This window comes from Thalia democratica, chromosome 8, assembly GCF_965202585.1.
Source record: "Thalia democratica chromosome 8, ktThaDemo2.hap1.1, whole genome shotgun sequence".
NCBI lineage: Eukaryota > Metazoa > Chordata > Thaliacea > Salpida > Salpidae > Thalia > Thalia democratica.
In genome coordinates, this window is record NC_139172.1 from 17,068,580 (window position 1) to 17,082,980 (window position 14,401).

The 14,401-nt window shown below is 26.7% G+C and overlaps 1 protein-coding gene across 5 annotated transcripts; it reads right to left on the reverse strand.

Moving 5' to 3' along the window:
* Positions 1-5,579: 5,579 nt before the first annotated feature.
* Positions 5,580-12,734, reverse strand: LOC145842200 (uncharacterized). 5 transcript variants are annotated; one of them, XM_082949605.1, is made up of 5 exons: positions 12,540-12,734; positions 10,673-10,847; positions 8,688-9,470; positions 8,008-8,127; positions 5,580-6,175 (listed from the first exon to the last, which is right to left on the reverse strand). In XM_082949605.1, exons 1-5 carry the CDS (start codon positions 12,707-12,709, stop codon positions 6,083-6,085), a joined length of 1,341 nt encoding a protein of 446 aa, XP_082805731.1. In that variant the 5' UTR covers positions 12,710-12,734; the 3' UTR covers positions 5,580-6,082. The 5 variants fall into 5 exon arrangements, with proteins under 5 accessions (XP_082805731.1, XP_082805730.1, XP_082805732.1 ...); XM_082949604.1 differs by having other exon boundaries at positions 8,008-8,130; XM_082949606.1 differs by having other exon boundaries at positions 7,969-8,130.
* Between the last annotated feature and the right edge of the window lie 1,667 nt (positions 12,735-14,401).

A 14,401-nucleotide genomic window follows, 5' to 3' on the forward strand; every position in this document is an offset into this window, starting at 1 on the left:
TATACTTATCAAAAACATTCCAAGTTTCTAAAAAGGTTGTTCTGATCAAACTAATTATTTATACTGTGTGAAAAAGAATTCAGTGAGCAGATCTTCTATTTTTAACTGCTAATTAATTTAATCAATATATTTAGTAATGGAATACCGACTTCCTGTAATATATTAATTTTTACCTTGCTTTAAAGTGAAAGAAATAGTGTCAGAGGTAAATAAGGATAAAAAAAATAAATCGAAATAATTAGTTATACTTTTATATTTTTACAAGTTAAATATTTTGCCATGGTTCGTAAAAACTTTTTTTTTTAATTTATGAATTAAAATTTTAAATGAATATAAATTCAATGTATATATATGTAATTATTAAATCTAAGTTATGATAAAGTAAAAATCAATAATGAAAAAAAATAAATTAATTAATTAGAAATTTGCACAAATTCAATATGTTTATTTTTTAGACTACTTAAGCTTTCATGTTATAATAAAATTTAAGGTTGCATTATAAGTCTATATTATTATTTTTTAGTTATGTATGTTTAAGAGATCTTAAGTACTTTTATTTCTACATTTTTCTATGAAGTACTCAAGCTTAAATGAGAGTTTTTTTTCAATATTTCACTTTTACTTTTTGATTTTTAATATCATCATAAACCAGTCTTGTTTTTAGTCAATCAGGTTTTAAAGAGTAAAATCTATGTATTAAACAATGGACTAAAAAGATTTATCTTAGAATTGATAAAAGACTCAAGAAGATATATTTTCAAACCTTTTAATTTAAATTTATTGTTTGTTTTTATATTTTTTGTTAATATTAAAACAATACTTAATTATTTTAAATTTCTATAATAAAATACTTTAAATGAAAGCTAGAAATTAGTTCAGAATATAACTTTTTATTGTTTTGAATTATAAGTAATAAAGATGTCAAGAAGAGGTATCAAAAGGAGCTATGGAAATTCAAAGAGGCAGCATTTTCCAGTTACAAATTGTTGAGTTCTGATTTCAGCAGAAGGTCTAACAGGAGAAGTCCAGAAAAAGGTAATAAAAATTCAAGACCGAAGATAGTTATCGTGTCAAACCTTCTTGCAAACGTCGTCCGCACCCAAGTGAAAAATGTATATAGGAAGTTTGATGATTGCACCGTAACAACGCAGTACTATGATAGAACTAACGATCTACTGGCTTACTGCACTTTCGAAAGTGCAACTGCCGTTTATGATGTCAAGATTGAAGGGCATATGAAAAAAAGGAGCTTTATGTGAAAAGAAAGAGACTTAACTTTCAGTTTGATCTGAAGGAAGAGCGTGGAAAGAGCTTAAAATCTAATTCTTATTTAGTTCAAACAAAAAGTACTTTAGAAACAGTAGCTACAGGAGAGATAGGAGGTCTTGCGGACATGATCAGATAGAGTTTCTAGGTGGAATTGAAGAAATGATTTCTCCACCAGACATATGTTTTGAAAATTCAAATTTCATTCCGCCAACAGAACATGCTCTTGGTAATTACTTTTTGGTAAAGTACTTTTGCTTGTAGAACTCTTTTACATTACTAAATTGGATTCCAGAATTACTGAAAAAATTGCTAATACGCTTGTTTAAATCATATGGGTCTCTGGAAAGCATCTACATCAGAAACAAAAATGCTCATATATATCCTAAACGGCAGTTACTGCTTCATCAAGTACAAAAACGTAGGCATGGCCAAGCTTGCCTCGACAACAATATGCTGGGAAACGTCAAGATTGCAAATAAAATACCGCAAGTTGAACCCTACCGTGAAAATTTAGATCGGCAGAATTGATCTTATGGTGACTGGGAAGGACTTTAGGTACCAGTTCGACCGCTTCGGATTTATAGAGCACATTTTTTCAAAAGCGGCGGCGACTGCGCTTCGATCAAGTTTGAAACCGAGGAAGCGGCGTGGAAAGCCGTCAAGTTGTTTTTTACTGAAACAATTTAAAACCAAATTAAAAATTATTCAAGTGATTCCTTTAAATTAATGTTTCTAGTGTATAGAAGTTTCCCATAGACTTAAAGTTTCACCTTTATGTTATAAAACGTAATTACCAAGGACCACCCTTGGCTGTGCTAATTTTTTCTTACACAAAAAGCTTAAACTAGGGATCGACAAACTGCGGCCCGCTAGCAAAACACGACCCACGATGTTATTTTCAGATAAAACACACCTTTTTAAAAACTGTAATAACAAAGTTTTTAAAGGTAAAAGCTTAAAGTAAGGCTTAAGTTTAAGATTCTATTATCACTAGTGCTCTACTACTTCTTGTTTTGTTACATAAAAAAAAATTATCATTATGTTGATTACTTACACATATTTTGACATAACTGCGGCCCGCAAGCAACTTTTTCTATTAAATTGGCTCGCGACTTATAGAATGCTGCCGATCCATGGATAAATCAAAAAAAGTCAGCTTTTAAAACTTTAACGTACAAGTTCTGATTTTTTTGTGTAAAATTAACCCTCAACTACTTGACTATTTTATAATTAAAGAAAACCTGAAAATTAAGCGTATGTTAAAAAGAGCCATTTAAACTTAAATGTTCAAAATGCAACTTACTATACGGTGGCAACAAAACACGCAAAGCATCTGACGTCAGCCAACCACTAAATCCTGTAAACACTCCAAACAGAGGGATGTGAAGCAAGCAGCAAATTTATTGGTTTCTAATGGTTTAACTAGTTTTCAGTTTTACGAGGAAGAAATCGATGCGCAAAATGTTGAATGGATTGTTGTTGATGTCATGCAATTAAGCTTATTGCTATCAAAAATAAAAGTATTTTCGACTTAAGAAAATGTAGTTTTTTAATATGGTTACTACCAGTTTTATTTTTAAACAACGTTTTGTATAAAAATTATCAGATACACAACTGAAATTAATCAAGTTGTGACATATTCAGTATGTTAATTATGATATAGATTAAATTATTCTTTTTTAACTATTATTTTAACATAGTCAATGTTTTGTTATGTTGAAAGTAGCAAAAATAAAATTTTATTTATACATATTTAGCGAAGACCTGAATTTTGGAATAAGCACTGCTGAAGCATACGATTCTTTAGGTAGTTAGTGGTCATCATTGCCAAACTTGATCAAAATAAGATTGATTTTACATCTAAAACAAATAAGTTGTATAAGAAATATTAGCTTAGGAGAAAGACTTACTTGTGAAGTTCTTGATTCTACGAGTAAAGAATTTGCTGATCTTTAAGCTCAATAAAATTCATTTTCAACTGAGTAATTATGATAATGACTTGTACTTAGCAATTATGAAGAAATTAATTCACTTTTTTTTTGGTCCATTTTCCTTAGTTCATTTTCGTACGTCTATTTTGAGCAGTTTTGTTCAACTCGACACTCAACAAAATAACATACACTTGCACACAAAGAAGCTAAAATTTGTTTAATAACAAAAAATAAATTCCTATAACAAGGAGGGAGAAAAATTTTTTTTGTTTATGTTATTTTAATTTTCCAAATATGATTGTTCATATATCAAATAAACAAAATACTATCAATAACTATTAAACGCAACTTATAACTTGAACAAAATTCTACAAAATAAAACCAACTTGTGATATAAATAAATTAACCCCCCGTTGTTAATTTTATAAAAATACAAATAAAAACAAAAACTCAAATATAGTTGTTTTTTATTCAAAAACGTGTGTGTTGAGCACATTTTAAACTTTAATTTGATATTTAATTGAAACTTTTCTTGAAGGTTCAGAGTTATTAAAATAGAGATAGGCAACGTTTTTAGTAGGTAAGTTAAATTTATAAAAACTTAGTCTTTGACGGACCGGAGTATTCCATTTTCATTTAATTCAAGAAAATAAATCAATTATATAACTTTATTTGACAAATACTAATTTTATGTGACCTTCTTTTTACTTTATTTAGTGTAAGTTTAAAACTTTCCTCTAAAATTAAAAAAAAAAACGATTTTTTTACCTTAAATTCAAAACTAGAATTCTAGTATAGGTATCAAAGTTCGGCTTAGTGGGTCAGATTTCCATGCTCGCAGGCCGCTGTTTTACCTTTCGCCATCCGGATTAAAATCAAATTTTGTAAACATTGTAAAAGTTTTCACTCAGAGGACCGGATTCGGCCTCAGAGCCGTACGTTGCCAAACCTTACCTTAAAAGAATTTCTTGAAAAAAGCACAAGCTTTTCTATGATAAACAACTTATAGAACAATTTAAGTTTGCGCAGATCTTAAGACTGCGCAAAAATAACTTCTTTATAATTAAGCAATTTAAAATAGTTATTTAAAGTTGTGAAAACATATAACCAAACCATAACTAATGTCAATTTTACAACTATTTTACATTAGGGCTTCAAAAAGTAGGCGACATTTCACTTTGAAGTGATATTAACTATCAAGGACCAATAACTATTGAAGAACAAATAGTTAAAAGGGTAATTGAATATTAAAAGGGCGACTCTTTTCAATTTTGTTCTGCCAAGTGAGCGGTTATGATATAAATTTTGAAACCCCTGGTATATACTTTGTTAAATACTATTTTCAATCAAAACTAGAAACTGAAAAAAAAACAGGTTATACCTTGGAACAGAGCTGCGACAATTCCAGAAATAAAAAACAAAAAACACTGAATAAACGTTTGTTTGTTTTTATTCAAAATGTCATTCTCGAGTATTTATTATAGCCATTTTTCTCAGATATATCTTGCAACTATGATATGGAATATGTAGTCTTTTAACATAAATTTTAAATATAGAACTATGATAGATTTCTAATAAATTCGTTTTAAAATTTATAAAAGTTTCTGGTTTGTGAGCAATTAACAATAAACGAAAAACTTTATAGCTCTTAGTCTTGGCAGCCAAAATAAAAGAAATATTAATCTAGAAAATATAATTTTTGTGAAATGCCTACTAGTGTTGTTTTTTTGAAATAAACGTTTTCCTAAAAAAGTAATTAATCTTTTGTAAGATAAAAACATTTTAAATCTTAGCTTTATTGTGCAACAACATCGTTCTTTACTTTCTCTGATTGCTGAAGTTTTTATGGTTTGAAATTTATTGTTATTAAATTGATAATGAAAGCCATCTCCGCATCTTAATTAAATAAGTTTAATTATTAGTATATGTTTAATTATGATATTGTTGTTTTTAATTTAGTATAACTGACATTTTTTTACAAAAACTTATGTACAACTTAACTTTACTTGTCTATGACTTTTAGAACGCTATATTTGCAATTAGAAAAATATAAATTAAGCTCTTAGTAAAAGACTTTAATTACAAACCAATTTATTTTTTTTTATCTTTGAATTAAAACAAGTTTAATATTTAAAAAAATTCACAGCTTTTACTATTAAACATACTTTGTATGTTTATTATTTCAATAATATTTGAGCTGATAAAGTGTTCTATATATTTCAGATCACAATAGTTAATTTTAGACAATTATATTTTTATTTCTACGAAAAACGTTTCAAAAATTTTTTTTTGAAAATTTAAAGAAATTTATGCTTGATTCAAAAGACAAAATTAATTCTAAATAATTATTTTAAACAGTTAACAAAAAATTAAATATAAAACCCTCTCAGTTTTAGGATGAAAAACACTATTTAGATAAGAACTTAAAATATAAATACTTGGTTCTAATAAACTTTTTAATTTACAATACTTATTTGTTTGAATATGATTTGATAACTATTTTCGATTTACTTTTGAAAAAAACCAACAAAGCAAGATTTTTGCAATTTAAGCAATATAATTTAATTCAAATTTACTAATTAAGTTGAATTTGTTAACATTCAAAGTTAGCAGTTATATTTTTCGTAATAGCAACGGAAATAAAAAAATAAAAAGTCAATTCAAAAATTCAAAAAGCATCATTGTTTCTTTGTAAGTGTGGTAAACCAGCATAACGCTTTAATCAAATGCTACCATAAGTGTATTTAACATTAACATATACTTTGATTTAATAGCATAACTACAGAGTTGTTTTTTAAAAGCTAATTTTATTTAAAACTTGTTGTTGATATAGGTTAAAAAACTTATTTAATCTTTATAAAAGTTGCATATAAATATAAAAACTATGATTTAGAAAACAATGATGATAGTTTTTTACTCTTTCCTTTCTTTTCTTTTTTATCTTTTACTTTTTCTTCATCTTTGATTTCGTTAACCTGTAAAATTCACAACTTTTAACACTTTATTATACTTTCAGAAGTTTTTAAAACTTAGATGTTTAAAACTCTTATGCTTATTTGAAATTATATTACTGAATTAAAATAAAAAATACCAAACATTCTACTTAATCTGGCGATTGCTTGCTTAGATCCAGGTCCAACCAGATTTTAATTTGAAAAAAAATTGGAACCTGGTTGCGGCGGAATCTCAACTTCTAATTAAGATCCAGTACCGGCCGAGCCAATATAAAAACAAATTTAGCCGGGTTCACATGTTTTATATAAACTGAGATCTGGCCGGTTTTAGATAGGACCTTATTTTTCAAATCGAAAACCAGGCGGAATCGGATTAGTTTTTATATTTGATTTCAAAGTCTAGTAGGATGTGGATCTTGGCAAGCTATGGCCTGATTTGCCTTTGGAATAGGTAGACTACTTTAAAAATATTTATTTTCTATTAAAAAAAAATGTTTAGATTCTTATTTGTGATTAGAAAACTGTACAAACAAAACAAATATATTTAAAACAATATAAAAAAGTATGAATTTTTACAAAAATATAATAATTACATCAATCATAATGTAAATTAATGAAAAGTATATATAATTTTAATATATATTTTTTTCCACTATTAGTTTAGGATTTGATGTTTGTATATTGTATATCTTATCTGATAAGGAAAGATAAAAAAAGTTGTTACTTAAGTATTTATATTTAGTTTTCATAATAGTCACAAAAGTATTACTATAGAATAAACAAAATTTATTAAAGTCAGATAAAAATATTGAAAATAATTCAAATGTTTCAACAAGTTTAAATTTCTTTTAAATTACTTCAAAAAAAAAAGTACTCTTAAAGTTAAAACTATTTAAACTGTGGAAATATTTTCTTAAAAAAACATTGTAACTAAAAGTAAACAGTAAAAAGACAAATATTTCTATGCATATATAATTACTAGCTAACTATATAAAATAACGCTAAAATATTCAAAACTTATTTTGTGAGTTGTCAAGTCTAATAAGTTTCAACATTTTGCTGTTTATTACTTTTGAAATATTTAGTTTAAAGAGTGAAAGCTACCTGTGCAAAACACATAATACTCAAAAAAAATTTTTGCATTTTAAACTTATGCAAACGTACTAAAAATGGTTTTGCTTAAGTTTAAAAGGAATGAAACTCATCATTAAGTTTAGTTTAAAAAAATTATATGTATAGTATAGCTTTCAATATAAATAATCTATGAATTTAATAATAAAAACTATTAAAATCTGGTACAAAAAGCTAACAAAGAATATGCAATTTAAATTGTTTAAAACCAGCTGTTGTGTAAAATTTATTGTGAATTATTTAAAAAATTAGGAGAAGAGTTTGTTTTATTTGTCAAAAAGAAGTAAAAGTATTTTAAATAAAGTACAGTTTCAAAGCTTTAAATTTCAACAGATAAAAAATGCAGTAGTTTTGAGTTTTAAGTTATTTTCAAAAGAGAGACTCTAAGAAAGTTTAATTAAACATGCTTTAAATTAAATACTCAAAAATGCAAATTAAAACAATTTCCGAGGTTTTTTTACAAACCTAATTGATACTGAGACAAACCTTTACGGTTTAAAAAGTATAATTTACATTAATTTTAAATTGAGTTGCATATGAATACTTCCAAACAAACAATTTTTTTCTAGTAAATTTGAACTAGAAGCTAACAGAAACAAACTTCTAATTAATTTCAAACACAATTGAAACCTTCATGCTTTTTGTAAAGACAAACAAACTTAGCACAAGTTTATAAAGTAAACCATAAAAGCTTAGAAACACGACCACTATTTTCCACTCACGAATTCTTTTTGAGAGCTTTCTAAAGACTTCTTTTTTGCTTTTTTAGAAATTCTTAAACTTTTGCGTAAAGTCTTACCAAATGATCTTGCAAAAGATGGCGAGCTGCTTTCTACTTTCTCCTTCTTAAGTAAGAGCAAACTTATTTAATATTTTTTTGTCTGAGCCTTTCAGTTACAATTTATTTATATTAAAAAATTAATCATAGACTAGTTTTAAATTGACTTAAAATTATGAAAATATACTTAAAAACTTTAGTGTAAACAGTTTCCTGGGTACACAGTAAGTTTACATAGTAATAAATTTTTATGAGTTTTGATCAAGATTTCTTAAATTTACTTTCGTAATCGCCCATTTTGCATAATTTTATAAAATATTTACCACTTTACTAATAAATACCCAGATGATTATCCGTCTTTATACATGATAAAAAAAATTTTAATTGGTCAATATCGCCTACTTTAGATACCCTTTTTTAGTTTCTTATAAAGTTCAAAGTATTTTGCTTTACGATTAAAAATCGTTTTTTTTGTTAACGGTTACTATAACGGTTTTGTTACATTAGCGGTTTTGTTAACCATTTTATATATGATTTCAAAATAATTACGCATAGTTTGAAACAATACAAAAACTTAAAGGTACAGTAAGAAAAAATATTTGAGCTGAAAAAAAAACGATTTACTTGTTTAACTGAAGGAGGCTTCGGGCGGGGAGGTGGTTTCTTACTGCTTGCAGTCGCGCTTCTTTCCCTCAAAGAAGGAGATGCCGGAGGCGGCGGAGGAGCTTTTCTCCTCGTCGGAGTCGGACTCGTGCTTCTCCTGGCGAGCGGCTTCGGAGCTTCAAGCGAAGAGCTGTTTCGGGTTTTAGGAACAGGAGTCATGGGCTTCACCTCGTCTTCTTCCTCATCTCCAAACGGGTTGCTTTGCTCCTCTTCCTTCTTCACTTCGAATATTTCGTCGGTTTCTTCTTCGTCGCCGAACGGGTTGATGCTTTTCACGACAACAACTTCGGGAACCGCTGCATGAGAGGAACTCTCCGAAGACTTCACGCCAGAATCAGTTGAAGAAGGTTTTGGTGTTTCAATGACTATTTCATCTTCTTCTTCGTCACCAAAAGGATTTCCTCCACTTTCCTCAACCTGTTTCTCCTCCTTTTCCTCCTCTTCTTCTTCTCCAAACGGATTTTTTTCTTCTTTAGACACGTCTTCTTTTTCCGAGGGAATTTTAAGTCCGGCGCATGTGAGAAATGCATGGCAGGTGTCGTATGTAGATGAAAGTTCTGGATGCTCTTTTGAAATTCGCGCGGACACTGAATCTTCAACTTTTTTAACGTCATCGCAGCCGCACAAACTTCCATTGCTTGTGTTTGATTTGAGAAAGTCCAAAAGGTCGGAAAAAAATTCATCTTTAGTGCTAAAAAGCTGCAGCACTTTTTCTTCAATGACGTTAATGCATGCAATTTTTATCTGAAATGTTAGAGTTTTAGACAACTCATTATATAAACTGGATAACGGAGTATGAACACATTTATTGTTTTAGAATAACTCGTTTCGATGAGGCGGTTTGACTTTTTTAATTTGTATGAAGCAACAAAATTACAAAAACTACGAAGTTTTATTACTCAACAGAAATAACTGAAGCATTTTAATTATAGTTTAAAGTAAATTAGAAGTGTAATTGATGGTTTTACTTCTAAAGTTCTAATATGTATTTAGACTTGAAGTTTCTTTGGTTTGTAAGGTTAAAATAATTAAAAAAGTTAATTAAACTTCATTTAGTTCTAAACATCATCTAGTTCAACTTAATTCCCCAGTAATTACTAAATTTAAACTTTTATCAAATAAAGAAAAAGTATAATAGTCCGTTAGTATAAAAATAGGTTTAAGTTTTTTTTTTTTTGTAAAACAAATTTGTATCTGTGTCTATTAACAAGTTTTCATTAAATCAGATATTCTATTTATTCAGTTAGATTATGGTTCAAATAATATAATCGGATATTTTATGAATAACCTCAAAAAATTTTGTTAGGCTTGTTTTATGTCTTTGTTGATAAATTTTCCAGCTTATCTTGTACCCTAAATTGCTATAGGTAAGTGTTTTAGTGTTTTTATTAGTTGTCTGTACATTTTAGAGTAGTTTTTGTTTTCAGGTTTGGAGTCGACATTAGTTTAACGATTTTGCTTTATTTTGTATGTTATCGCCTAACTCTATGTAAGTATTGGATTTTTTATCTCTTTTGACTTTTTTTATCTGTCTTGACTTTGGCTTCCCAACTGACGTTTTTTGTTCTGTAATTACCTCATTTAAAGGGCATATTTTTTTTTTTGCCGTTGTAGGATGAAACTGTTTTTTGTTGTGGTTTTGATTATTCGATGTTCGGTATATAACTGTTGCTTGAACATAATTTGAAAAGGTCAGCTCTTCTCACCGAAAGTAGTCATGACAAAAGTAAATATTTTTATACTTGTTTTTATTATTTAGCTCTTTTGCCAAAAAATTGAGAAGTTAAACTATTAAGGAAGAAAAAAAAACAACTTTTTAGTACATTTTATTTTATATAAACAATATCAGTATTTTATGTTTCTCTACAGATACCTGAGTTATAAGATACGAAGCAAAAAATATTATTAGAGTTTTTAAATTTATTTCGAAATATATTGTCTGATACCTCTTCTAATTTTAATTCTAGAGATGCTTTAAGACACAGAAGTAAGTTTTCTGATGTCATAGTCATTGTTCCTTCGTAAGCAAAATTAATAATTGCTTCCAAAGCTTCAGATGCACAATCAAAAGTCATCTCAGTGACGTTTTCTTTCAAGTTGCATCCTTCTGTAAGCGATGACCTATTTTTGGTATATGTACTTAGAGTTTAATCAAATTATTAAGTTTCGTTACAAAACAATTTTCTATATCTGACTACTTTTAAAATAACTTAAAATGTTTTTCTTTTAAAATGACTTTAATAAAATGGCACGTATACATTTAACAGTAAAGTAAAAAATAAAAAAAAATGAAATAAAACATGTGGAAATTAATACTAAGTTTACACAGTTTTACTTAATATTTTGTAAAATTTTATTTAATTAACTTTTTTAATTTTATGAAAAACAGACACAGTTCTTATGTTTTAGACGAAAATTAACAGACAAAAACAAGTTATAAGATAACATTTTATCTAACAAATTTTAAGTGTAAATTTTATGTTTATTTTAACAGTTTAGCTTTAGTGAAAAACATTTAATACCAAAAACCTTCGAAAATATCAAAACAATTGCTATAACAGTTTTTTGAACGTCAAAGAAATTTGGTTCAAGAAACTAGTGTACAAAAAACCTTTCGGATATCGAGTCGCTACTTATATTTTATTAAATATATAAGTTGTGAATACCAACACTAGAAAAATTTAAAATATTTGGTGTAAGTCGATGAAGTGGGTTTGTTTAAATAGGGTAAATTTAGACATTTTAAATGTTTAAATTGATAATAAATTCAGTTTTAAATTTCAGAATTTCTTTTCAAAACTTTACTAGACTTTTGTTATCAATCGAAATTAATGATAGAACAATAGAGCAAAAACTAACAAAACCTGAAGTATCTTTTGCTGAAAAGTTTCAAATTTTAAACAGATAAAAATTTAAAAGTTTTAAAAATAATTTAGTTATTCAAAAAGTTGTACGTGATTACAAGCATAAAATTCCGTATGTATACAATGTCATTTATAATATTACGTAATCTAAGAAAAGAATGTTTTGTAATGAAATTTAAAGTTTTATAGTTAAGTAAGTCATCTTAGTTATAAAAATTAAAGGAAAATATTCTAGATTTAAGTAATAAAGCGTTAGCTCCTAGAGATCCAATTAAGCAAGCTCGAAAATGTAAAAACAACTGTTTTTAAAATTACTTTTTCAAAAACGTTTCTCTTGTCAAAAATATGAACATCTCTACATAGTCTGTAAGGTCGACGTACAAAAGAATAAAAACATGTGGAATTTTATAAAATGTTTTTATGCGTATCAGATATACTTACTGAGAAGTATATTTGTAAATACAAAAAAAATATAAAAATTATCAAAAGTAAGTTATCAAAACTAAAAAACAGAGTAACATCATAAAATAATATTATAATTTATAAATTAATTATTTATTTTAAGATGTTTAGGTATAGTTTTTACATTAGATTACTTGTTTAAACCTTTTTTGTTCTTATAAATGTTTGTTTATAGTATTAATAACTATTAAAAAAATACAAATTGTATACAATTTTACACGCTTTTTTTTTCTAGTGTATGTTGATCTTCAGACTCTTAGAGCTATTTATATTTCGTTGCACTAAAACGTGGTCAGTCTAATAAAATGTCTGCGTACAAAAAATCCGTATTAAAGCATATTAATAAACGAAATATACATATAAATACAAAAGTAAAAACGTGATATCAAGGAGTTTGATTTTTTTAAATTTGAATTATTCAAAAAAAAATTAGCTGCGGTTTATTTAAAAAATGGTGTCATTGATTTTTAAATAATTTAAAACTAACTCAAAAACACCTCCACATGAAATTAGCACGACTTTATGGCATTCTATTTCTTTATCTTTAGTTTTTAGAGTTACATCACAGTAAAGTTTGTTTTTTCTGAACTCGTTAAGCTTTAAAATCCATTTGTTACCGAAATCTTCTATGGCGAATGTTGTTGATAATTCAGCCATATACGGAGCATAAAAATATTAAAAAAATTCTGTAATGAAATATGTTTTAAAATTATTTTAAGTAGATATTACAGTAAAAACAAGCATTATAAAAATATTGCCTCCTGTTTAAATAATTTAAAAAAAAAACTTTTTATTTTGTTTATCTTTTTATAGTTGTAAGTGACAAGGCTTTATAGTTTTTATTAATTTAGATGTTTTCATACTTTATTGACAGTTTTTATTTAGTTTAAGCCTAAAGTCTTCTTATATTTTAACCATATTTTTTCCAGATTTTATTGTTAACTAATGATATCTTTTTTTGAGTGAAACGCTATTTTTTAAATAAAGTTTTAAAGTACTGGAAGTTAATTATTCTCCTTATCAATAAGTTGATATCCTTAATTATTATCTTTAAAAATAAAAGTTTTAAAGTTTAGATGTAAAATCAAAACTGTAAAGATTTTTGTGAAACTGTACAAAAGCTTCTACACAACTTAAAAAGATAATAGTTTTAAAATAAAGTATTTGTTACAATTTATTAAGGTTTTTATTTTGATGTTTTAGTAATTAGTTTTAACTGAAAGTACTAAAGTATTTGTAACCTCGTATGTTTATCTACTTTTAATTATGTTTTTAGCTTGAATTTAGTTCGGCTTACTTTAAATTGCATCCTAGTTTGTTTGAGACGTAGTTAAGTTAAAAAAGCTTTATTAATGTTAAAACAACTATAATTTTTTACTTTCTTGGAATAAAAATGCTTATAAACCATAAAATAATATACAAGACAAGTAAATAGAAATAGAATAAATTTTTAGGTTTAATTTTCAACAACTGACTATTACGAACTTAATTAGAAATTTAACTTTTTTTAATGAATTTAAATACTTAAAAGTATTGTTAAAAAAACTACAAATTTAAATTGAAAAAGCACTGACTAATAACGTTATTATACTGAACCAAAGTAATTGCATATATTAATATAACTTGTTGGTTTTCCTATCTATATCAAACGCAAGCATGCTTATTTAGTTTTACATAATGATGAAATGTCCTACGTCATAAAAGTTTATACACCAGTCTCCAACAAAATAAGCAATTGAAATGCTTTTTGTGTGTGTTTTAACTGTTTATACAAGCATATAAAATGTAATTAGGTTTAAATAAAACCTTTTAAACAAAGTTTACAACGAAAAAATAAATTATAGACTAGTTGTCACTAATAGTTGAAAAAAATCTAAGCTTTCTTCAAAACAAATCACATCACTACAGCACAAGAATTAGTATAAAAAAGAAAGCAACTGTTTCCTACAAATTTTCTAAATTCATATAAGCTCTGACCTCCTTTTAAAACAAATATGGTTTATACTTTAACGAACCTATACTAAAAATTTTTTGTTCCTGTCCTTAATTTCAAAACTACAAAACGACTAAGAAACCTTTTAGAAGCTTTATACAACACGCCTCTCATAAATATGCAAGTAGACAGACTAGCTGTAGGCTAATGACGATGCTCACTCTACCGTTCAATGACACAGTTCAGTCAACCGTTTCACCATGCCGCATGCTTTGATAGACTTTGAAGAACTACTCTGACTCAACTTTATTAAGTAAACAAATAAATTCAAAAATTAACTTCTAAGTATATTTTTTGTGATCATCGCGTCAGCGTGAAAATTAGTAAATAAATAAACTCAACATTGTTTTTAAGTA